This window comes from Callospermophilus lateralis, chromosome 1 (assembly GCF_048772815.1).
Source record: "Callospermophilus lateralis isolate mCalLat2 chromosome 1, mCalLat2.hap1, whole genome shotgun sequence".
In the NCBI taxonomy this organism is placed as follows: Eukaryota; Metazoa; Chordata; class Mammalia; order Rodentia; family Sciuridae; genus Callospermophilus; species Callospermophilus lateralis.
Genome location: NC_135305.1, coordinates 175300760 through 175325624, shown reverse-complemented (window position 1 = coordinate 175325624; position 24865 = coordinate 175300760). Strand labels below are relative to the sequence as shown.

Genomic DNA, 24865 nt, shown 5'->3' with positions numbered 1-24865 from the left:
ATACATTGTAACCGTTCCACAAGTAAGAATAAAAGATGGAGGATAAAATGAAATAACCCAAGTATGCAAAATGCTGAGTTCAGCCCTGACTTCTTGTAGGAGCTCAGCACAGGACAATGATTAACTTTATTGGTCACTGTTGTTACTCTATTTCTTCTGACTCCTAGCACCCCTCCAGCCAAGCAAACTCGCGGCTTCTTCCTCCCTGCCTTCCTGGTCCACCTCCTGCCTCCCCTGGGCCCAACCCCTGCCTCTCCTGGCTCCACCCCTTGCCTCCCCTGGGCCCACCCCCTGCCTCCCCTGGGCCCACCCCCTGCCTCCCCTGGCTCCACCCCTGCCTCCCCTGGGCCCACCCCCTGCCTCCCCTGGGCCCAACCCCTGCCTCTCCTGGCTCCACCCCTGCCTCCCCTGGGCCCACCCCTTGCCTCCCCTGGCCCCAACCCCTGCCTCACCTGGCTCCACCCTGTGCCTCAGCGGGCCCCACCCCCTGCCTCATCTGGCCCCACCCCCTGCCTGGCCTGGCCCCACCCTCTGACTTGCCTGGCCCCACCCCTCCTGCCTCACCTGGCTCCATCCCCTGCCTCAGCGGGCCCCACCCCCTGCCTCATCTGGCCCCGCCCCCTACCTGGCCTGGCCCCACCCCCTGCCTGGCCTGGCCTGGCCCCGCCCCCTGCCTGGCCTGGCCCCGCCCCCTGCCTCACCTGGCTCCACCCCTTTGCTCCCTGTTGCAGTCGGGGCTGGCGCATGGCTTCTCCCCTTCAGAAAGGAGAGAGCTTAAAAGATTGCAAAGGGCAGCGGCTACATTGGCAGTCAGCTGGGGTAGTGAACAAGCTCCATCCAAGCCAACCCTGAAGATCAGACTCCTTGGGCAGCCATCCCATAATTGTCCACCAGCTTGCTCAAGGTGGGGTGGGAGGAGGGAAAGGGGGTGCTACACATTTATTAACCTTCCCCCATCTGCTTGGAGCCCTGCGTAAACAAGATCTTTCAACTGCACAGAAATCCGGGTCCCTCAAGTGGCTCTGAGCCCAGTCTGGGTAGGATCAGGGTCTCAAGGTGACATCCAGACCCCCTGGTGTGACAGGAGGGATGGGCGCGGCCCTGGGCCTAGCCCAGTACCAGCGTGGACGAGGTTCCTGACACACAGGCCCAGGTGAGTTAGGGGATGGTGTTGGGCGGTGGATGGCCAAGGAGCTCCCCATGCCTCGCTGCCCTTTCTCACTGGGTGGTCTGGGCACTTCTCTTGGCCTCTCTTTCTCCATCTGCAAAGTGGGTATGAGCGTCCACTCCTTTCCTGACCCACACCCCTGTGGAAAGAAACAAGGCTTACAAGTGTGAGAGGGTTTAAAAACCCCTCCAGCCACTCCGGGTCCCTCTCTCCCAAAGCCATCCTGGTGCAGGCCGAGCGCATTGACCCAGAGGGTCTCTGCACTCTTCAGATACCTTCGGGTGCCTTCAGGAGGGGCAGGATTGTGGAGTGGGGGAGGAAGGGGAAGGGGAGGAGAGAGAAGAGGAAGAAGTTTACCTCCCAGCACTTTTAGGGCTAGGTAGATCTGAAGGACCTGTTTCAAGTAGTGATGGAGGCAAGCTGGGATTCCAATCCTTATCTGTGTGACACTGGACAAGTCGATTGACCTCTCTGAACCTCGTTTTCCTATCCCATGATGCTATGAGGTTGAAAGGAGGTAATTCATGTAAAGCTCTGGGCAGGGCCTCAGGAAAACAGGACTTCTCCATGGCAGCGAGGCAATGATGTCACTATTAATAAAACCAGTGAGCCGGGTGAGGTGGCGCATGCCCGAAATCCCAGCAGCTCGGGAGGTTGAGGCAGGAGGATGGCGAGTTCAAAGCCAACCTCAGCAACCTTGCCAGGCCCTAAGCAACTCAGCGAGACCCTGTCTCTAAATAAAATACAAAAAAAGGACCGAGGATCAGAGGTTAAGCCCCCCTGGATCACCCTGGTACCCAAAACAATAAAGTAGTGATACACCCACTGCCCACGGGGGAGTCCAGATACCCACTCCTCTCTCTGCAGAGCCCAGGGTGGGCGAGCCTCGCCGCCCTTCCCTTTCTGTCTCGGGCTGCCACCTGCTGGCGAGGATCAGAATTACAGTTTTGGAAAAGTGGCCTTGGCCGAGGGAAGAGCACTGGACTCTCTGGGGCTGGGGACCCGGCACGATGGCCTGGAGCGAGCTGAAGAGGAGTTTCAAACGCTGAGGCCACCATTAGCCTGCAGAAGTTCTCGGAGGCTGGCGTACCCCCTGAGAACTGTCAGTCTCAGATCTTACCTGTTAACCTTCTGCCTAGTTCTGGCATGGGCCCCGCCCCCTTTTTTTCTCATGCCCTTGTCCTCAGGCCCAGGCCACTACCCTCTGTCCCTGGAGGACACAGCAGCTTTCTCACTGGCCTCCCTGCCTCCATTTTCCATATGGTTGCCAGGAGTTTTTTTTAAATATGTGGATCTGGTCACATCATCCTCCAGCTTCAATCACTGACTGAAGACAACGTCCAGGAGGGCCCTCTGCCTGGCTCAGAAGGCTGGTCTGTGCTCACCGGGTCCCCTGGGTCCTGTCACCCACCCGCTGGCCCTTCCAGGCCGTCCAGCATCCCCCAGGGCTCATGGGGAGGCGGCCTCCTCCAGGACCCCTCCCCCTCCCCGGGCATTTCCTCCTGCACAGCTGGACCCTTTAGAGCTGCGGTTCCGTCTCCCCACCCAGGATGTCAGGCCCACCCAGCGGGCCCCAGTCACTGTCCTCAGCATGCAGGTGGTTTATGAAGGACTGACCCCCCCACTCCCTTGGAGACACCGGTAAGGGAGAGGAGGAGCAGTGGGAGGAGCAGTGGCAGCTGAGCCAAGAGACACTTTCAGGCGGAGTCCCAGCTTCAGCCAGATCCCACGGAGAGCTCTGAAGTTGTCACCCCAAGGCGAAGAGCCGAGTTTTACACCCCCACCCACTCAGGCATCAGTGGGTGACGTCCTGGGTGACGGAAACGCCAGGTCTCTCTTCCTGGGAGTAAAGGAGGCATTGAACCCTGAGCCGACTTCTCCACGCAAGCGCTCAGCCTGAGTGAGGCTCAGTCAGAAGCCGGAGCTGGGAAAGGACGCCTGGGCGGAGTGTCCATGGGCAGGGGTCACCGTGTCCTTCCTCTCCAAGCTCCTGTGGGAGACCCTTTCCCCAACTCTCTAAGCCAGTTACACGTTGTCAATCTCCTTTGAAGTGCCGCCAAGTAGCCACCCCTGTGTCTTCTCTTACACCCACGCGGCCATTCCAGGTCCTTTCTTTTTTTGGAGGGGTACCAGGGATTGAACTCAGGGGCACTCGACCATGGAGCCACATCCCCAGCCCTTTTTGGCATTTTATTTAGAGACAGGGTCTCACTGAGTTGCTTAGGGCCTCGCTATTTAGCCGAGGCTGACTTTGAACTCGAGATCCTCCTGCCTCAGCCTCCTGAGTCGCTGGGATGACAGACATCTGCCACGGTGCTGGGCTCTACCTTCTTTTAAAAACGGGGCCACCGGTCTAGCCCTGTGTCTGGCTGTGTGGTCACTTTGTCTTTGTTGACTCCTTTTAAATTTCATGAGCCGTCCTTGGTTGCTGTAAAGAGAGCTTCCCAAGCATACAAAGGTGTTGACAGTGACAATGGAAATGTCCCTCCACTTTCATTCCGAGCGTGGGTTCTGGCCAGGTGTCTTTCTAAGCATGGATCGATGTGGGGGGTGCAAATGGTTATTTGGGGCTGTCAGAAGACCCTCCTTTAAACCCCCGAGGACGTTCTGGGTGCGCTGGGAAGGAGGGGAATGGTGGGCTGGCTGGCTGGGGCCTAATTCTGACTTGTTCAGCTGAGCCCGCCTGAAGCCGTCCCACCAGCGTCTGGTCATGGACCTGGACTGTACCTTGTCCCTGCCTGCTGAGGCCCCTGGTCAGAGTCCCTACATTCTGCTTTGCTCTCTACCCCAAGTCCCTATGGCACATTTGAAGCCCATCCCGTTCCCAGGACTTAGAAACCGTCCCACACCCTTGTGGCCTGAGGCTTCTTCCCCCAATGCTCGCCGTCTCCTGGCACAGCTCTGGGGGCTCAGCACCACGCTTTCTGCTCCCACGACCACTCCTAGGACCTGATCTAGAGCCTGGGAACTGGGGTCTTCTGGGACCCCAGACACGTCTTCGTACCGTGTCCCTTGGGTCTTCCCCGCCCAGTGTGTCCAGCGGCCTACCTGCGGCTGGCATGACCTCTCTTGTGCAGGGGCTCACTGGGGAGCCACACTCTTCCCCACATGGCACAGACAAGAAGTGCCCAGGAATTGATGTCACACAACAAGTGATGGGCGGGCGTTGGTGTACAGGTACCCCAGCTCCCTCCCCGTGGACTAGGCTATGTCTGGGGTGCGTGTTCTGCAGGACCCAGAGGTTCCTGGTGGGTGGAGCGCCAGCCGCCCACGGTGGTAGCTGGGTTGACGACACGACATTTATATCAGCCTCCTTTCCTGTCCTGTCTCCCTTCCCTCATCCCCTTTGGTTATTTCCTGGAATCATCTCCTGAATAAACCATCGGCACTTGGATTCTTGTTTTGGGGTTGGTTTTTGGGGAACCCAAACCAAGCCCAGGCAGGATGTCTCCCCTGAATCCTGCTCTTTCTACTCTGTCCCATATCTGTCCACCCTTCAATAACCTCTCCAGCTTTGGATTTTCTCTAGCTCTTCTCCAAACAAGACGATAGGCCGGGTGCAGTGGCGCACACCTATGATCCCAGTGGCTGGGGAGGCTGAGGCAGGAGGATCATGAGTTCAAAGCCAACCTCAGCAACTTAGGGAGGCCCTAAGTGACTCAGTGAGACCCTGTCTCTAAATAAAATATAAAAGAGGGTTGGGGATGGGGCTCCGTGGTTAAGCCCCTATGGGTTCAATCCCAGGTACCGCAAAACAAACAAACAAAAAAAACTTTTACACAAACAAAAATAATAATTTGTGAATAATCTGTGTCCCCTCCTCTAGCTCTCCTGTTCCTGTCCATCTTCCACAATACCCTGGGCACCAAGGATTCCTTCATGCCTAAAGGAAACCCCTATGAGGCCAAGCTCCACTCCAGCTGTGGACTGGTGGATGCCAACCTGCCCACACCCACGGCCCAACAGAGCTGAGTCTGGACCTTTCCAATCCCAGGGAGAAAGGAGGCATCTCGAGGGGTCAGGGAGTCCACTCAAAACCAGCAAAAAAAAAAAAAAAAAAAAAAAAAAAATTGTGTGGTGGGCAGCCGGTCCTTCCTTGGGACCAACAACCATCTGCAGTTCCTGGGGTGTCTCAGGGTGGACATCGCAGGGCCATGGGGGTGTTGGCTGTGCAGCAGGAGGGGAGCCGGAGCCTGAGGACGGCTAGGACCTTCCATGCGGGTGGCTCCCTCCTCTTCCTCCGAGGTTGGCTCCTGCCAGCCCGGAGCAGCGTCCCGGGGCTCTGGGTCCCAAGTCAGCAAGAAGCTCCCTCAGGCCCCTGGCGAGGAAGCACTGCACTCATCCTAGAATACCTTCCGGGGCACACAGCCCTCCAGCTCCAGCAGCTCCGGCCAGCCATCGTATTTATTTGTTTCTGGGTTACTCTTTAAGAACTAGAGAGAGAGAGAGAGAGAGAGAGAGAGAGAGAGAGAGAGAGATGGATGGAGACTGCGTGGGACCCACGGGGTACCTCTGCTCGGCCTCCTCACTGCATTCTCCCCATAGCCCCACTTCACAGATGGGGAAGCAGAGGCACATGACTTCTTTCATGTGCTCGGGTGGGGGTCCTGCTGTCCCCTCCTTGGGACAAGCTCGCGCTCCACAGGGAGCTTAGGAGAGGGCTCTGCTGGTCGGAGTCCTCCCTTTCCAGGTGGGGAGTCCGAGGCCAGGAGGGGGAGGGCTTTGCCAGGCTCACACCTGGGACCCTGTGTCAGCTTTTCTCCTCCCTGTCACCTGCCCTTCCCCCTCTGTCCTCCTTTCCCTTCTCTTTCTGGGTACATTTCTAGACACCTTTGCGTTTACGCATGACCCACCTTTTACAAGTGGCAGAGGCAGCTGGGGTGTGGCCCGATGGCCCAGCCTGAGTGGGAGCAGATGGCATGGGGCTGCCCTCTCCGCCGGCTCTGCACGGAGACTCCCTCCAACAACCAAGTCCGCAGAGAGCGGCTGCCCTTGCCACCCTCACCCTGTCTGTCTGTCTGTCCATCCCTCCCTGGCAACCTCCAAGGCCTTCACTGCCCCCCACCCCTCGGTGCAGCCAGGAACCCACCTGTTCAAAGGGGCTTTTGTTCTTGAGGTCTCTGGCTCCTAAGAAGACCCAGCTGTCCCGGAAGCCCAGCTGCTTCACGTAGGAACTCCCCAGGTTGGAGAAGAGGTACCTGATGTCCTCGTTCATTCTGCAGAGGACCAGAGAGGACCATGGGGGGGGGGGTGGGATGGCTTGATGAGCACCAGGAGCGGGGCGCAGTGGGGCAGGCCTGCAATCCCAGCAGCTCAGGAGGCTGAGGCAGGAGGATCCTGAGTTCAAAGCCAGCCTCAGCGACTTCGTGAGGCCCTAGGACTCAGCGAGACCCCGTCTCTAAGTAAAATATAAGAAAGGGCTGGGGATGGGGCTCAGGGGTTCAGCGCCCCTGGCTCAGGATGCAGGGATCCCAGACTTTCCCTCCCAAGGGTGGGGGTTGGGGAGAGGTGATTGCAAATGTGATGCCTGTTCATCTGGAAAACACAGGATGTCACAAAGAAGTAACTGAAAAGCAGAGCAGCACCCCCTCCCTCGACATAACCATCGCCAACATTTTAGCAGTCAGGGGCCAGTTCCCGAGGGACACCTTCTGAGAAATGCCTTATCGGGTGACACAGTCCCCGTGTGAACCTCACAGAGGGTACTCACACCGACTAAGGTGACCGTGATGTCACTCAGCGACCTAATTGTCTGGGACCATGTAATGATCAGTTCTTGGCACCTGTCAGTACATTTATTTTTTTCTTAGTACAAAGGGCGAGCATTCTCCCATGTCCTTAAATATTTTCTGCACCATTGTGTGTGTGTGTGTGTGTGTGTGTGTGTTTTCTGGAAGAGGGGGTGGGTACCAGGGATTAAACCTGAGGCACTGGACTACTGAGCCACATCCCCAGCCCTATTCTGTACTTTATTTAGAGACAGGATCTCACTGAGTTGCTTAGAACCTCGCTTTTGCTGAGGCTGGCTTTGAATTTGCAATCCTCCTGCCTCAGCCTCCCAAGCCTCTGGGATTGCAGCTGTGCGCCACCGTGCCCTGCTACACGGCCATTTGTGATGTGGTGTATCTTCCCATGTGTATATATAATAACGCATTATATATCACCATGTTGTAATTTCAGTAACCCGCCAGCCGTAGGTGGACAGGGGGGCACTTCCTGTTTGTCGCTGAACCTCCCAGGACATCTCTGTGCACCTCCCTGCCTGCTGATCTCCTTAGGGAAGGTCACCAGCAGAGGGAGCTGGCAGGAGGGTGGTTTGAAACAGCACGTGGCTGGGCAGGTGGAGTTTCCCACTTACTTGGTCCCCGGGTCATCGTAGGAGGCCACCAGCACCAGTGTGTCCCGAGGAATTTCCTTAAGGAATTTCACCAGGAGATTGGCATCTGTGGGCAGGAAGGAAAGCGGGTGCTCTTCACCTCGGGGTGGTGACGGCCCGTCATTCTCCTTCTCACCTGGGGACCCAATGACCCAGGATTGGAAGCCAGGGCGAGGCAGTGTCCTGGGGCAGAGCTTGCTGCAGCCCTTGTCCTCGGTGAGGGACAACATGAGCTGTGAGGGTCCTCGTTCAGGTGATCTGGGGTGGACACTGGCGTTTAAAAATCCCCAGGGTCCTGTGAGGTACAGCCACATCACAGCCTCTGGTGAAAGGTCCCCCCAGGGGACTGGGGACCTCTCAGGACCTCTGGGCTCTTCTGCACATCTCTGACCCCTTGTATGTTGTGACACTCAGATTGTCTGTGCTGAGCTGGAGGGTCCTCCACGTGGCCCCCGACAACCCAGACAGGGTAGGTGGCCCCTACTCTCTCCTGCTGCTCAGGAGGCCAGGCTCATCTTGTGTCTCTAACACCACCTTGAACTTGTCCAACTCTCTGCTGAACAGGCCTAGGTTTGGCCCTGGGGAGCCTCCTATGAGCTCCAAAATACACAGACTGATTTCCATTACACTGATTTTTATAGTTACCTTCCCTGTGTGTAAGTGATAATGGCTTTCTACTTAGGGCAATGATAGAGTTTCCTTTGAAGATATTATTTATTTAGGTTAAAAAGGAAAGGAAAGGTGGCCCATGCCTGTCATCCCAGCGGCTCAGGAGGCTGAGGCAGGAGGATCTCAAGTTCAAAGCCAGCCGCAGCAAAAACGAGGCTCTAAGTAACTCAGAGAGACCCTGTCTCTAAATAAAATATAAAAAGGGCTGGGGAGGTGGCTCAGGGGTCAAGTGCCCCTGAGTTCAATCCCTGGTTCAATCCCACCTCACAAAAAGGAGAAACATGAGGCACTCTAAAGGAAAGTAAGGTGGGATTCTGGATTTAGCACAACTTGAGAAAGAGGCTCTGGAACGGCTGAAGTCTGGGAAAAAGGGGCCTAGAGGTTAAAGCGGGGGTGGGGGTGGGCTACATCTGTCAAAAAGGATGAGTGATAGCCCTGGTCATAGCTTCTTTGTAAAAGGTAAATGGGGCAATAACTTTGGACACACACTAAACGCACTTTAATGGAGTCACAGATTATTAGCAGAATTAGTTACATAACTTGTGAAGTCCAGGGCAAAAAAAGAAAGCAGAGGGACTCTTATTTAAAAAATTGTTAAGAATTTGAGGACTGTGCTGGGCCTTGTGGTGCAACCTTGTGATCCCAGCAGCTTGGGAGGCTGAGGCAGGAGGATGGCGAGTCCAAAGGCAGCCTCAGTAATTTAGTGAGGCCTTGAGCCACTCAGAGAGACCCTGTCTCTAAATAAAATATTAAAAAGGTCTGGGGATGGGGCTCAGTGGTTAAGCACCCCTGGGTTCAATCCCTGATACCAATAAATAAATAAATAAATAAAAAGAATTAACTTGAAGACAGGGATGGCAAAGCATCAATCCACAAGTCAAGCTGCTGGCGGGAACTTAGACGTCTGGTATCCTAGTTTGGCGGGGACAATGCTTGTCCTACCTAGCTGGGCAAAGGTAAGGGGTCAGTCACTTCTAAGGGGCAACCCTGTGCACAGAGAAGCTCAAAAAAGCCCGTCCGTGCAGAGGGAGAAGAAAGGACCTCTGCAGAAAGGTGCAGGGTGTGGGCCTCAGGGAGGTCCTTTCTGGAGTCCTGTTCGCCCCAGCGTGGTCATTTCTGGGAGCCCTCTGAGCACAGGCCGGAAGTTCTGGGAGCCAGGGCTGAGAACACCCAGCTCCTGGCCCCACCGGGCAGTCTCTGAGGTGTGTCCTGGACACTGGCTTGATGACACTCTGTGCGGGCGGCCTTCTTTCCCTGTTTCTCTTTCCCACCCCGCTGTGGATGTTTCCTGGGATCTCCTGTCAAGGACACCAGTGCACTGGAACCCTTGTCTCAGGATCTGTGCCTGGGAGGTCCCAGGGGACACCACAGGACAGCAGCAGGGACAGCCTCAACCCCACCCTGGCTGCACCCAGGGGGACCTCACCCACGGGCAGAGGCGCTTACCTCCAGAGTACATGTCGAAAGAGTCCTTTCTCAGCACCTGTCCTGTGGTTCCTAGAGGGTAAGAGAGCGGAACTGTTACTTCCTGTATTGGGAATTGTTCTACCTCCTCACTTTGCGGAAACTTGGTCCTGGGGAGCCTCAAGCCTAAAATAGAATAAGAATCAAATAAAATCAGGTCCTGTAAAGAGCATGTAGGACCACATTAAGTGCTTAATTATTGCTGGGCTGAAGCCATGGTGGTGGCGCATGCCTATCATCCCAGAGGCTCAGGAGGCTGAGGCAGGAGGATCTCCAGTTCAAAGTCAGCCTCGGCAACTTAAAGAGGCCCTACGCAACTCAGTGAGATCCTGTCTCTAAATAAAAAATGAAAAAGTCTGGGGATGGGGCTCAGTGGTTGAGTGCCCCTGGGTTCAATCCCCAGGACCCACCAACCAACTAGCAAACAAACAAATAAATAAAAATATAAAAAATTGCTGGACTGATTCGAGAAGTGCAAAATCAGTGGCTGGGCATCTTTGGAAGAAAATAGAATCTAACCAACGTGAGTCTGAGTTTTATCCTGCCCATTGCTAACACGGGGCTTCACGGCGTGTAGTTTTTGCATGTGGACAATGGGCTGTTGGAACCAGGTGAGGTTTCGTATAACAGCACAGGCACAAGGTGCATTTTAGCTGCAAAGCCACAATAAAAATAACGACGATCATCCACGTTACTCCTACCTACACAGAAAACCTGCACCTCGAGTCCTCCAGCCTTTGAAGGCGAAGGGCTTTGCAGTGGGGCTGAAGGGTGCTCAGTTTCCAGAGTCCGGGAACCTCAATGTTCTGGAGGGAAGTCGCAGTTCCCACTTTTTACCACTAGATGGGGGTGTTGCAGAGGAGATGGCGGCTCGGCGGCGAAGTCGGTGGGCAGCGGCGAGCTAGCAGAGCAGCCCTTCCCGTTCTCAGGGCCTTGCAATGTCCACGCAGGGCTTTTCCTGGGGGGTCCCTGGAAGTGTTTGTGGGGGGATGGCATGGACTCCCGAAACTCCTTTTGCGATCTTGTACGTTGGTGGGTTTTTCTGGAATTGGGGTGTGTGGGGGTGCGTAGCATCAACTGCACCCTTTCTCAGATGCATCTCCGCCCACTGAAGGGCTAAGAACTGGGGATCTTAGGTTGTGGCTCACTACACAGACCGGGAGCCTCAGGCCCGAGATGATTCGCTGCACGTTCCCACAGCTGTCCTGCCTGGAGACATTCCTAGAGGAAGGAGGAGGTTCACCAGAGTGATTGCCATCAGGAGTTGCTCAGCTCGGGATCTTGCTGTGTGGCCCGGGGCAAGTCGCTTATCCTTCCTGAGCCTGGTTCTTACCTGGTCAGTGGAGATACTGAGCACGGCTGGGTTCTGGTGTAGGGAAAAGGTGAAGTGAAACAGCTAGGGCGGGCTGTTAGCTCCCGTTGTCACGTATGATTTTTTTTTTTTTTTTTAAATCTTTTTGGCTTTGTGAGAGGCAGGGACCGGCCTCCTCATGGGGAGTGTGCAAAGGGATCTTCTCGGATGGAATCCTATTTCAGGGAAGAGAAGTTCAGATTCCTGGACTCCACAGTTTCCACCAGGTCATCTGCAGCTGGAGCCACCGTGGGGCGATGGCGGTTGAGGTCCCTGACCGCCTTCTGGGGCCTGGCATGCGTGGAGAGGGTCAGAGGCCAACCTGAGCTGCTGCACACCTGCCCCCTGGGAAGGAGCTTATACCCTGTCAGCCCCCCCCACCCCTTTATTTGTTCTTTCTAGAACTACAAGAGAGTGGAGTGTATTTGACCCATCACACATCCATGGAGCACAACTTCCCATTCTTGTGGCTGGACGCGATGGGCGGTGTCATTGGTCGGGCATTCACACAGGGACATAGGAAAGTGGCGTTGGATTCATTCCACTGTCTTCCCTATTCCCGTTCCCCCTCCCTTCCCTGCCTCCTCTCCTCTCCTGTCACTGTGTGTTAGCAACCCCATTGTCAGAGTGCAGCCTTTGGTTTTGGGGGATGGGCTTATTTCACTTAGCATGATGGTCTCCCGCTCCATCTGTTTGCTGGCAAATGCCATAAGCTCATTCTTCTTTATGGCTGTGTACATACACCACATTTTCCTTATCCATTCTCTGTTGAAGGGCCCTAGGTGGGTTCCATAGCTTAGCTATTGTGAGTTGAGCTGCTATAAACATTGCTGGGGTTCTAGCAGCCCCTTTGCTGAAGCCAAGGCTGTGGGGAACGGATGGGTTGCTCCTTAGCCGTCTTGCCTCTCCCTGCCCCAGCCAGTCTCTGGGCTCCTGGGAAGTCCGCCAGGGCCCCTCCCCTCTGCTCTAGGCCTTGATCTCTGCTTGACCCAGCCAGTTTTTTTTTTTTTTTTTTTTAAAGGGAAAAATGGTTACCTCCAAGGGTAAAGGGCAGGGCCTTACGGTCACACCACACACAGACTTGGCATTTTTCCTTCGTAAGCATAGACCCTGTTATGGTTTGGATGTCAGGTGATTCCCCGCAAAGCTCATGTGGGCGTGGCTGGAGGAGGGGGCCTTGGGGGCGTGGCTTTGGGGTCTCTGTTTGTCTCTGGAGAGTGGAGTCTCTCTCTGCTTCCTGATCACCATGTGAGCTGCTTCCCTCCACCACACTCTTCCTCCATGATGTCCTGCCTCCCCTCCAGCCCTGAGGAATGGAGCCTGCTGTCTGTGGACTGAGACCTCTGAAACCCTGAGCCCCCAAACAAATTTTTCCTCCCCTAAATTTGTTCTGGTCAGGTCTTTTAGTCACAGCAGCAAAAATGCTGACAAAACCCTACTCCCTTCCCCATCTGCCCTGACCTTGGTCCCAGGAAGTGGCCCTTGGGGAGAAATGGCCCCTGTTCCCTGACAGCAGCAGGCAGGGAGGAAGGCTTGTAAGTCCTGCCTTCAGGCATGGCTGCCATTTGGCCTCCTGCCCATCCCCTGCTGGAGACCGAACGGTCATGAAGGCCATGGGGCTCCCCCAGGGCCTCCCTGCCTCCAGCTTCCATACTCCAAGCTGAAGGGAGATTTCTGGAATGCAAGGCTGGCCCCTCAGGCCCCGCTCAAAGCCTTTGAGGGCTCCCTCCTGCCTTGACCTTCAAATCAGCTTAGCAGGATCCTTAGCTCCTCATTCCCAGGCCCAGCAGCCCCCCACAGCCCCTGCTCTCCTGGCTGCCTGCTTTCAGGTTTTAGCCAGAAAGAGCCGGTGTCAATCACAGGCCCCGCCGCTCCCCTCCCTTCCCTGCTCCGCAGTGTCGCCTCTGCGGGGAAGGAGCCAACCTTTCTCTGGGCCTGCCCCTGCCCACCCCCACCCCACCCCAGCTTCCTATCTGGGACACCCTGGGGGATTGCAGCCAGATCCTGTCCTAGTTCACGTCTGTCCCTCTCTGCACCCTGGCAGGGCCTGGCCCGAAGTAGCTGCAGTCTCTATTTGTTGAATAAAATGAATGAAGGGTTGTCCCCCAAGGCTTCATGGGGGCGGGGGGGGGGGCGTTGGGCAGGGGTGGCTTGGAGGATGGGGTTCCATTTCCTAGGAGAACTGAATCCTCCTGGGGTAGACGCATGTGGCAAGACTTTGAGACCCTGAGTCCGGGGGTCTCCCTCCTGGGGTCTGCGGGAGGCCCCCCCCAGGACGCAGGGTGAGCCATGTCTGCTGGAGGAAGAGGCCGACCTCCTCCTAAGAGCGCGTGTGTGCGTGTGTGTGTGTGTGTGTGTGTGTGTGTGTGTGTGAGACTCACCGTTCACCAGGGCGATGTTCAGGCCTCTGCCTATGTTGTTCTTCACGGGACTCATGATACTGAAGAAAAGAACAGAACAAGGTACAACATTTGGTCCTGAGCAGGGGACTCACGCTGCTATTGTGCTGGGGGCTCTAAGGGGCCCTTGGGGTGTGTTGTAGAAGCTTCTGGAAACACAGGGACCAATCTGGGCCCACTGGTTTCTCCGGGGAGCTAGAGCTGGGGCTGGACAGTGAGGAGCTGCTCAAGGCAGAACAGCCTGCTCAGGGAAGGGGCGGGGTCCTTGTCTGGGACTCGGGTCCCCACAGGTAGCACTTCCCAGTTCCTGGGCCCAGTGGCCGCACCCCTGTCTCCCACTGTCCCCTGGAGAGCGGATGTCTCTCTCCCAGGCCTAGACCCGCCTTGATTGGGCCAGCCATGGTCCTGCGACCCAGGGCCAGCAGAGGTCCAGGCTGGGACTTTTGCAGGGGGTGATTCAGACAGGGAAACTCTCTGCCCAGTGGGGTGCTAGGCTGGGCTGATCGGTCACTCCAGAGGGTGGCCTCTCTTTCCAACCACACAGACAAATCCATTTTTAGTAGGGAAAAAAATTGGCAGCTAACAGGTAGGAAAGCAGAGCTGCAGGTGGCCTAAGAGGGAGTCCCCATGAGACAGTTTGAACCCTGGATCAAGCTGCTCCTGAAGCCTGCTACCTCTGGCCTTTTAGATACAGGAACCAGTAAGTTCCTTGTTTCATCGAACCAAATTCTATTTGGGTTCAGAATCCTGACCCATTTGACATCTTTTGGAGGATGAACTTCTCGTCGCAGGACTTGACTGTACCTGCTGGAAACGCCCGTGCCTGCCACACCTGGCCTGGCTCATGAACCCTTCCTTCCCACAGGCATCCCCTCTCAGAGGAAGCCCAGCAGCTTGGCCTTTAGGCCTGAGTTCTAATCCTGCTCTGCCTTTGGCTTGGCAGGTGAGCCCGGGGGCTTTCCTCTCTCTGACAATAGGGACAAGACCAGCCCCACCTGGGGGGGGGGGGTTCTGGGAGTCAGTGAGACCAGCTGTGAAGCAGGGTGGGCGGGCCTGGAGATCCCTGGGTGATTGACACACCAGGAGTGACCAGAAGGCTGGGAAGATGTGGGCTGGCCTCGCAGGCCTGTTCACCTGTGCCCGGTTTTCTGATGAATAAACGAAACACAAGAAAGGAAACACAGGTACCCCCCCACCCCCCCACCCCGGGTACTTACATTTGGTTTTCAAAACACATGGAGGGACCCACCACATTGGCGGCCCCACTGCAGATTTTGAATGCAAAGTAGTTGGACGGGCAGGGCTTGCTGAGGCCGCACTTGGTCTTCCTGGTTTCTGGGGAGAGAACAGATCACACTTGGTGGGCAGGGGCTTTGGGCAGGAACCTGGGGGAGAGGAGCCGGGCAGGCTCAGGCGCAAGCTTGGTGACTTCTGATCCCCGAGTCTGGGAGACTTGCTCCTTCTTGAGCTCCGCAGTGTCTCTGCTGACCCCCATAAAGGGGCACAGGACCCTGGCTGTGTGTCTGGCTACGCCAGAATGAAATCTCTGACTTTCTACCCCAGCCTCGGAGGTTGATGACCAGTCACCGTGCGCAAGGGATTCCCTGGAGAACCTCTCTCTGGGACCACAGCAGCCTCATGGGCTCCACGAGGCCCCTTTTGACCATCTCCTGGGGGCTCTAGCCTGGAGGGTAGGGTGCCTCTGTCTAGCTGGGTTCCTTTGGGGAAGTCTTAAGACTCCTGCACCTCAACTGCCTCATTGGTAAAGTGGGTAACCATGGTGCCTTCTCCCTGGGTCCTCATGAGGAGCCATGAGTAGAACTGAACCTTTCCTATTAGCTGTTCTCCTCATGATTCCTGCCCCCTGGCTCATTTACTGAGCATCTACTAAGCACCAGACACTGGGAGACAGCAGGGAATAATAGGCAGGCGGTGCTGGCCCTCCTGCGGGGTGCTTGGAACCTGCTGGACACCCGCCTTTTTAATCCCAGGGACTTGGGAGGCTGAGGCAGGAGGAGAGAAAGTTTGAGAGCAGCCTCAGCACTTTGGGAGGCCCTAAGTGGGGGAGCCTCTGGCAGGGGTGGGGGGCACTGTGCTTGGCAAGAGATGAGGGGGGGACCCCCAGCTGCAGATTTTGAGGCTTCGCCCTCACCAGGCTCTGGGCCAGTGGGGGCGTTGTGGGTTTTCAGCCCGGCAGGTTCTGCTTCATCTCTAAGCTCCTCCTGGCAATAGGGGGACTGGTGAATAAACAGGGTCACCTTCTCCCCAGCCCTGGGCCGGGTGGGTGCTCTGGAGCAAACCCGTGGGCTTGCTGAGGGACCCCAGCACACACTGAGGCTTGCTGTGCCCCGTGTGGGGCAGGCACTTTGTGTTCATGACCTTGTGAAATCCTCCGGCGGCTCCTGGGCCTCCCAGGGAGCAGCTCAATCCATCTTCCCTGGGCTGAGCTCAGGCCGGGAGGCCAAAGCAGGCAGCGTGGTCAGGGTCTCCCAGGCCCTTGCTGGCCGGCCCGGAGGGAGGTGCTCGGTGGATTGGGAGAACGTGCCCCTTTGTTGGGACCCAAGCCACTGGCACACGGCTGGAGAGCTGATGGGAAGGAGTGCCACCCACACCGGGGCGCCCTGCTGGGTCTGGGGTCCCTCTGCTAAGTGGGGAGCCCCGATGATGGGAGAGAAATGCCTCTCCTAGGCTCCCCTCCCTGGTTTCAGTCCGCACACCTGCTGGGCACACCTGAGGGCCACATCACTCAGAGAGCCAGGTCAGGGAGTGGGGACACCCAGGAGGGCTGTCCTGGGAAGCGAAGCTGGGGACAGGGTGTTCTGGTGTGGATGGGAGGTGTCCCCCACAGCTCACGTGTGAGACGGTGCAGGAAGGTCCAGAGGAGACAGGACTGGGCTGTGAGAGCCTTAACCCAACCAGTGAATGGACCCTGATGGGATTAACTGGGTGGAGGCTGGAGGAGGTGGGTGTGGCTGGAGGAGGGGGCATTGGGGGCGTGGCTTTGGGATCTCTATTTGTCTCTGGAGAGTGGAGTCTCTCTGCTTCCTGATCACCATGTGAGCTGCTTCCCTCCACCACACTCTTCCTCCATGATGTCCTGCCTCCCCTGAGCCCTGAGGGATGGAGCCTGCTGTCTGTGGACGGAGACCCCTGAAACCGTGAGCCCCCAGATAAACTTTTCCTGCCCTAAATTTTCTCTGGTCGGGTCTTTTAGTCACAGCCGCGAAAAAGCTAATAAAGCACAAGGCCTCAGGGTGCAGCTCCTCTTCTTCTCTGAGCCTTGGGGTCCCCACCTGCAGCCACCCGAGAGGCTACTTGGCTCTTGGTGGGACCAGAGGGCCTCACCTGTGCAGGGAGTGGGGTTGGCTCCACACCCTGGGGATGACCCCTGGAGTTTGCCCAGAGCCTAACTGACTGCGGCTGAGTCCCCATAAACCTGATGTCAACAGCTGGGCTTCGGCGGGCTTTTCCAGCATTGACTTTCTGACCATCTAGCCTTCATGGTCAGGCTGCTGGAGGTAGGAAGATGGCGCCTGGGGGTCTCAGCCCCTGGGGGCTGGATGTGCTCTCTGGGTTCTGGCTGCTTCCACCAGCTGCTCCAAACCCAGAGGCCCAAGCCCTCTGGGAACTTTAGCCTATTTATTGTTCAGAGCCTGGATCTGGGGGGCTCTGGGGGGCACTGGTTGGGGGGGAGGTCAGTCAGGAACCTGGGGCTGCTCTCCTGCTAATCTGCGGGTGACTTGCCAGAAATCTCTCCAGCTCTCTTGGCCAGTTATGAAATCGGGGAGTTGATTTATATCAGGGTGGCCCAGCGGGTTTTCTCCTAGATGTGAACTGGACCTCCGTGGTAGGAGTTTGATGATAAAGCTCTTGAGGCTGCCTGAGGGCCTGGGGGAAAGGCTGCGGGTGCAGGGATCGATTAGTGATGTCTGTCATGGGAGCAGGCAGGGTGGGAGGACCCGCGATGGCTTGACTTTGCCATTCCCCCAGCAAGTGATGTCTCAGTGTCTCTTCTGCACTGAGACCCCATGAGCCTCTGTGGCTGCTTCAGAATCTGACTGAGGAGGCTTTGGGGAGATGGGTTAAGGGTGTAGGGTGAGGGGTTTGTGTTCACTCTTAAAATCTTTGCTCTCTGTAATTCCACAGTGCACCAGGCTTCTCCAGCTGGGAAAAGCCCCTCTTCAGCGTGACCACCATGTTAGGGTGGGAGACGGAGGCCCTAGAGGGTATGACCTCATGCAAAGAGATATTGAGGACCTGGGCCAGACAGGGTGGGTGGGTGGGGCGCTTGATTCCCACTCCCCACCAGAGCTCCGTGGCCTCAGCTGGGACATCTCACCTCTCCCAGCCTCCGTTTCCTCCCCTCCAGAAAGGAGATAATTAGGCTGGGCACGGTGACACAGACCTGTAATCCCAGTGGCTCAGGAGGCTGAGGCAGGAGGATTGGAAGTTTGAGGCCAGCTTCAGCAACTTAGTGAGGCCCTAAGCAACTCAGCCAGACCCTGTCTCTAAAGTAAATATAAAAAGGGCTGAGGATGTGGCTCCGGGGCTAGGCACCCCTGGGTTCAATCACCTGTGCAGGGGTGTATCTAGGATGACACGAGACACTTGCATCTGGAACCCAGGAAGCACCGATGGCCCTTACTGCCGTCATCGTCCCTCCCTGTCACCTGCCCTTGGGGAGCTCAGGGCCTTGCTGAAGCCCCATCCAGTGCCCGCAGTGGCTGGCATCCGGTGCTCTGCCCTCCCAGAGCCTCTTCCCACTGAGCACATGGCCTAGGAGCCCCGGGCGTCCCTTCACGTGGGCCGTCCTCCTTGGGAGGCTCTGCGCAGGGCCCCTCCTCCCTGAAGCCTTCCTGGCCCTCTCTGGGTGGAGGGGTGCCCCTCCTGGAGCCCAGAGCACTGTCCCCTCCTCTAGCGGCACACTGGACATTTCTACCCCACCGGACGGTCAGCAGCCTCCTGTTTGTCTCGGGGGACAAACCTGTGCTGCCGAGCCCCGCCTGGGGTCATGTGATAGAGCACAGCGCCTGCCCGCGGGCCGCCAGCCAGGCGTGGTGAGGTGTGGCCGGGGCCAGCCAGGACAGCCGGGGACAGCGGGGCCGGTGCCTTCCGTGGCTGGGTGGGGGCCGCCCTGCCACAGGGCTTGGGGGGTGTCAGAAGGCACCACCGGCCCCTGAGGAGTGGCTGGGTGCGCTCTGGACACCTGGGTTTCTCTGGGACCTATAGAGAAATCCGCAGGGAACATCCTGCCCTGGGCAGCTGGGGGATTCTGGTGACTCACCGATGCTGTCCCTGGAGTCCTCAGCTCCTGGGGGGGAGAGAGTCTGGTTAGAGAGAAGCACTTTGGACTGCAGGAGGTGGGGGTGGGGGGATGAGGTGGAGGAAGGGGGTGGGGGGATGGGTGGAGGAGGGGGTGCTGGGCGCATGGGGAGGAGGGAATTTAAAATGGCACTGTCGCCAGCCTGTGGTGCAAGCCTGTCAACCCACGGGGTCATCCCAATGGCTCTGGAGGCTGAGGCAGGAGGATCTCGTGTTCAAAGACAGCCTCAACAATGGCGAGGCCCTCAGCAACTCAGGGAGACCCTGTCTCTAAATAAAATATAAAAAGGGCAGGGGATGGGGCTCAGTGGTCGAGTGCCCCTGAGTTCAATCCCTAATAAAATAAAATCAAATAAGATAAAATGGCACTGTCCACATGGTCTGCAGTCCCCCTTGTCTGAACCCTCTCTCGGGTGCTGCCATCACCTCTTCGCACACAGAGGGGCATGGACACACACATACGTGGACGTGTACACACATGTGCACACGCACTTGCACACAGGCTGGAGCACCCTCACACATACACATGCACGCGACTCGCTCATGTTTATAGACAGGCTGGGCCGGGCCGTGGGATCCCCTGGAGTTTGGCCCTCGCTCATGCTGTGTGACAGTGAGTGATGTCTAACCTCTCTGAGCACCGGTTTCCTTGGCTGCCCGTGGAGACCATCATGGGGGTCTCAGGGGCTATGGAGAGGGTCCAGTAAGGTCGGTCTGTAAGGGGCTGAGCCTGCACTTTCCATCTGGTCCTTAAGGGGGGGCTGTTCAACCTAGTGTGTCCCTGGCCTCTACCTTCAAAGTCCCAGGAGGAGCCAGTATATACTGTCACATTTCTCTGGAGTCATAGTCCTTCCTTGTGTTGATATATTCCTTGGGCCCTTAGCGAGAGGAAGAGGGAGAGAGGCCAAGAGGGCCTTTTTTTGCTAAGTTAGAAGATGTGCAGAGGCACATCTGGTAGCCATTGTGCCTCCCTTGGAGAGAAAGCCCACAGAAGTCATCTCTACCCTGTTGAGATTAAGTATCAATGAGCAGAGCCCAAGGATACAGAGAGACAGGAGTTGGAGGCTTTGTGGGAGCTGCTGGATTCAGCCACACCTGAAGCCAGGTGTGGGTCCTTGAAATTACTTTAGTTGACACTAGTTAGAGTTTGACTCCTCTATCAGAAAAAAATCCCTAATTTTCCAGGTAAATCAGGAGTTCTTAATTTCATAATTTCTATGCCATGAATCCTTTTTGCTGGCTTGGAAAAGCCTAGGAACTCCCCCTCAGAATAGATTTATCCCCATTTGCCTTGAGATACTTAGCACTTCCTTCTCCAATAGACTGCAAGTTATTAAATGCATAAAATAAAATAGATTGAATCACAAGGGAAACCAATGCTCTATCAACATAATAACAACAAAAAATAATGTGTGCTATGGCAATACATGTGCTTCAATATTAATGCGTTGAATAATAAAACGGGGGTATTTGCACCCAGGGTGGGAGCCTTTGATGCCAAAGAAAGTCACCCTTCCAGTGTGGAACACTAGTGGGCTTTTTTTGTGTGTGTGGAGGCTACCAAAGGTTGAACTCAGAGGCACTTAATTACTGAACAGAACCCACAAAAACCTCAGTGCCGTGGGAGGCTGAGGCAGGAGGATCCAGAGTTCAAAGCCACCATCAGCAACTTAGGGAAACCCTCAGCAACTCAGTGAGGCCCTGTCTCTAAATAAAATACAAAAAAGGGCTGGGGATGGGGCTCAGTGGTTGAGCATCTCTGGGTTCAAATCCCAGTACCAAAACAAACAAACAAACAAAAAAACTGGATAAGATGAAGGACCTCAGACCCTCCTAGTGGGGGGAGTCGTGTTAGAATCGGGGTGACTGCTTTCTGGCTGCCTTGGGAAGCCCTGAGCTGTCCTGGTCATCACTGCGGATGACGCTGGACTCTGCCAATGGAGGGTCCTGGTTTTCCCAAACACACGTGCGACCACACCACGGAGCTTGCTCCAGTCCCTTTCGCAGTCACACTCCGCCCCCTCCTGGGGCATCCATGCATCTTGAGGTTGATGTGACGCAGCCAGCTGGCCTCCTGCCTCCCCTGGCTCATCTACCCCCCCCCCCCCCCCAACCTGCCAGTCCATCCATCCATCCACCCACCCATTTTTCTTTCCTCACTCCACCGTTTACCAGGCCCTTCCTCAGGGCCAGGGGCCAGGGAGACGGACGGACACATGGACGCCGTCCCGGTAACCTGCATTCAGGGAGGGGGCGAGGCCCGGGCGAGGCCCGGCCGAGGAGGCCACTGAGGGAGGCCGTGGGACCGGCTGATCCAGGAGGAGCAGCCGGGCTGTGGCTGGGAGGTCAGGGAGCCTCCCCTGGGGCGGTGGCATCTGAGCAGAGACCTGTGGCTGAGAAGAAGCAGGGCCACCAGGCCTTGTGGGCACCGATCTGCCGAGCCTCCTCCGGCAGAGGAGCCCACTCACCCATCCAGCGCGGCAGGCGAATGGTTTTGGTGCTGAAGCTGTTGGAGGAGCGAAGGAGGATCCAGGTGGCCACCAGGACAAAGGCGAGGGCCAGGAGGCGAATCAGACCTGCAAGAGCAAGAGGACTGTGCCAGGGGACCACGGCGCCAGATTCTCCCCAGACCCCCCCAGGGAGGCCAGGTCTGGAGACCCCCTGCGTCCACCCTGCAGACCAGACCGTGGGGCCGCCAGGTGACTCAGGAGATGGTCAGATGGTGAGATCGTGCTGCCAGATTTCGGGCGGACAGTCCCCACAGTGACCCCTGGGAGAAAGACTTTAAAATCCGGCTTCTTGGGCTCCATAGAGACCTCCAGAGACGGTCTCTAGGAACGAGGCCCGGGAACCCGCAGTATTTATTTGGGTACCAGGGATTGAACTCAGGGACACTGGGCCACCGAGCCCCATCCCCAGCCCTGCTTTGCATTTTATTTAGAGACGGGGTCTCACGGAGTTGCTTAGGCCTCGCTGTTGTTGAGGCCGGCTTTGAATTCAAGATCTTCCTGCCTCGGCCTCCCAAGCCACCGGGATGACAGGCTGGCACCACTGTGCCTGGCGGGAATCTGCATTTTATATAGAACTGCAGCAGGAGAACTGGAGGCAGGCTCTGGGAGGTGAGCCCTGCAGTAGGAAGTCAGGGAGGTGACATCCAGGGCTCAGGCAGCCATGGTGCTGTGTGAGGAGCAGGAGCTCAGCCTCTGTGCTGGAGTCTGTCAGCTGCAGAATGAACGGTAATAATGTCCATGTCCTTGCCACTGAAGTCATGGTTTGTTGGGAGGGGCGTCATACTTATCGAGAGTGAGTAGGCTCAGCTGGATGCGGTGGTGCACACCTGTAATCCCAGCAATTTGGGAGGCTGAGGCAGGAGGATTGAAAGTTTGAGGCTAGCCTCAGCAATTTAGGGATTGCCCTAAGTGACATAGAACTTGTCTCAAAAATAAAAGGGGCTGGGGATGTGGCTCAGTGGTTAAACACTCCTGGGTTCAATCCCTGGTACCAAAAAAAAAAAAAAAATAGGTCTGCTCTAGAGTGGCTTGGGGGGGGGGTAGGAGTAGCCTCCCACATTTTCTATCAACTGCTACCACAGATAACCACACCTGGACTTGCTCAGTAGCTCCAAGACAAGCCACAGCTCCCGGGCCTCCCCTGCCCATAGCCAGATTGTCCCCTGACCCTCCAACCCGCCACTGGGAGACCCTCCCACACATGGGGATGAGCCACACAGAGCCTCCTGTCCCACCTTCCTGCCTTAGAGGGACCTGAAAGTAGGTTCCATTTCAACTTCCTGCTGTCTTCAGAATTAAGTCCCTCCAGGCCCAGGTCCGGCCCTGGCCCCTCCTCTGCCCCCTCTGTCAGCTTCTTAGCCCTGAACTCACTCTGTGGCCTTCTGGTAGCCCATGGCTACTTGGTGTGGGAGTGGAGGCCCCCGGATCCTGTGGGCTGGGGGCTTAGGGCTGGGGGATCCTTTGTCATCCTGGCCACAGTGAGTGTCCCCCGGGGGGGCATGAGTTTACATTTGACAAACAGTTTTCAGATACTTGAAGACCTCAGCTCATCCTCACACGAACCCTCGATCCTGCCGATCACCCCCATTTTCCAGATGAGGAAACCGAGGGTCAGAGAGGCCGTTGCTTCCCCAGGACGTTTGGCTAGTAAGTGTCGGAAGTGGGGTTGGAGCCCCTGAGAAGCAGGCTGACTTCAAAACCACTTCTCCTGCATCCTCAGAGTCGCCTGGGGGATACAAGAGAGGATCGGTACCTCAGTTTCCCTACCTGTACCCAGGGAGTACAGCGCCAGGGTGAGGACTTCACCTTACTCGGGTCTGACCCGGTGGTTCCAGGAGGTAGATATTCGGCCCTAGTTTCCCACCGGGTGTCCAGCACCTGGAGCCATGGTCAGGACGTTTTCCGGCTCAGTGGCAGGGAGTTCCCTCTTCACTCTGCCAGTCTCCCCCTGGGTTTCTACCTGGGCCTTTGGCAGACGCGCAAGTCAGAAAAAAAACGACTCTGAAGTGAATTTCAGTGCCTAACCCCAGGATCCTTGAACCCCCTCCTACCTGTGGCTCTCATTGTGTCCGGGAGCCGAGCGGCCTGGGGTCAGCCTAAACCTGTGGAGAGAAGAGGGTCCAATCAGAGACTGGCATCTGGACCCTGAAGATGACCAGGGCCTCTTGTCGTGGGAATCTTCACCCCTCGGGTGTCTCCTCGCCACCTGCCACACGAACAGGGTAGCATGCTCCTCCTTCCCTCTCTGCGACCCCCTCCTTCCACTCATGACCTTGGAATTTTAGATCCAACTCATCCCATTGTTTTTTAAGTGCAGAGGTTGGAAAGTAGAGGAAAGGGTGGTCTGATAGGCGCCGTTCCTTGGAGGATTTGATTTATTCATCCCATCCATCCATCCATCCATCCATCTATCCACCCACCTACCCATCCATCTACCTATCCATCCATTTATCCATTTACCTATCCATCCATCCATCCATTTATCCATCCACCTATCCATCAACTTATCCTTCCTTCCATCCATTTATCCTTCCTTCCTTCCTCTCTACCAACCACCCGTCCTTCCATCCACTAGCACTTCCTGCCCCCCACCCTCCCATCCCCGTCAGCTGGCCCAGAGATATTGAAGGAACCAGCCCAGTTACTCAGGGAGTAGGAGCTTCCGAAGACTCTCGGGGCTCACCCTCTCCAGGTGAGTCTGTGCCGGGCGCTGTGGCCACATCATCTCCTGGGGTCAGGGGAGGAAGGCGCCGTGTGGTCCAGCCTGTGGCCATGCAGCTTGCCTAGGTGAGGCCAGGGTTTGGGATGCAGATCTCCTGCTGCTGAATCCCCAGCGCTCCCCACAGGGTCCCACGGCTGGTCCTGGCTGCCTCGGGGGATTCAAAACTGAACTTGGACAGTTTCCCGAGTCCTGGGCAGGGGCTGCGTCCTACTTCTCCCCTGTCCCCAGGAGCTGGGCTGTGACCAGTGAATGATTCCACAGCTTCGAAAGCTTCCCCGGGAGTCTGTGGAGATTTAAGGGCCTGGAGGGCAGGGCTGGGGTGACTGGGCTGGGGGTGACTGGGCTGGGGGGCTGTGCTGGGATCTGAAACTTTTGACAGACAGCTCGGGGCCCCAGGCCTCGGGCAGCAGGTGGCCTCCTCCATCCACCTGCCTTGACTTTATCCTCTCCCATGGCCCCTTCCCACCCCAGAATCTTCTTTATCCTAAAATCCATTAGACATGGCTCCCAAGGTCCAGCCACCAAGGACTCCGGTCAGAGCCAGGAGACCTGAACTTAGCCCTGGCCCGGCCCCAGCAGCCCCTTTCCCCGTACCCACACTTCTCTGAGCCCCCCTGGGCCTCCCCACCTGTACGTGGAAACCCTCAGCTGAACCAGCCCTTCTGATTTCAACAACAACGTTTTTCCTTTTGCAAGTTACAAAAGCACCCCTCCCTGCCTGTCCTTCCTGCTCTGAGCTCTGGCAGGTTGTGAGTCTGAGTTGTCACCCGGCCTTACCCACAGGCAGGTTGTTGTAGAACCTTAACTTCCTGAAAGTCAAATTACCAACTTTATTATTATTTTTTTTCCCTTCTCAGATACAAAAGTTAATTAAGATTTTGAAA

General features: G+C 56.5%; 1 protein-coding gene across 1 annotated transcript; it reads right to left on the bottom strand.

Moving 5' to 3' along the window:
* Window positions 1-5511: 5511 nt before the first annotated feature.
* On the bottom strand, window positions 5512-22653 carry Fam3d (FAM3 metabolism regulating signaling molecule D). The gene is given in 9 exon segments (XM_076856247.1): window positions 5512-5601; window positions 6258-6384; window positions 7527-7611; window positions 9660-9710; window positions 13410-13468; window positions 14645-14762; window positions 16875-16891; window positions 21214-21342; window positions 22631-22653. Coding segments are annotated over 9 exon segments (699 nt in total).
* Window positions 22654-24865: the final 2212 nt, after the last annotated feature.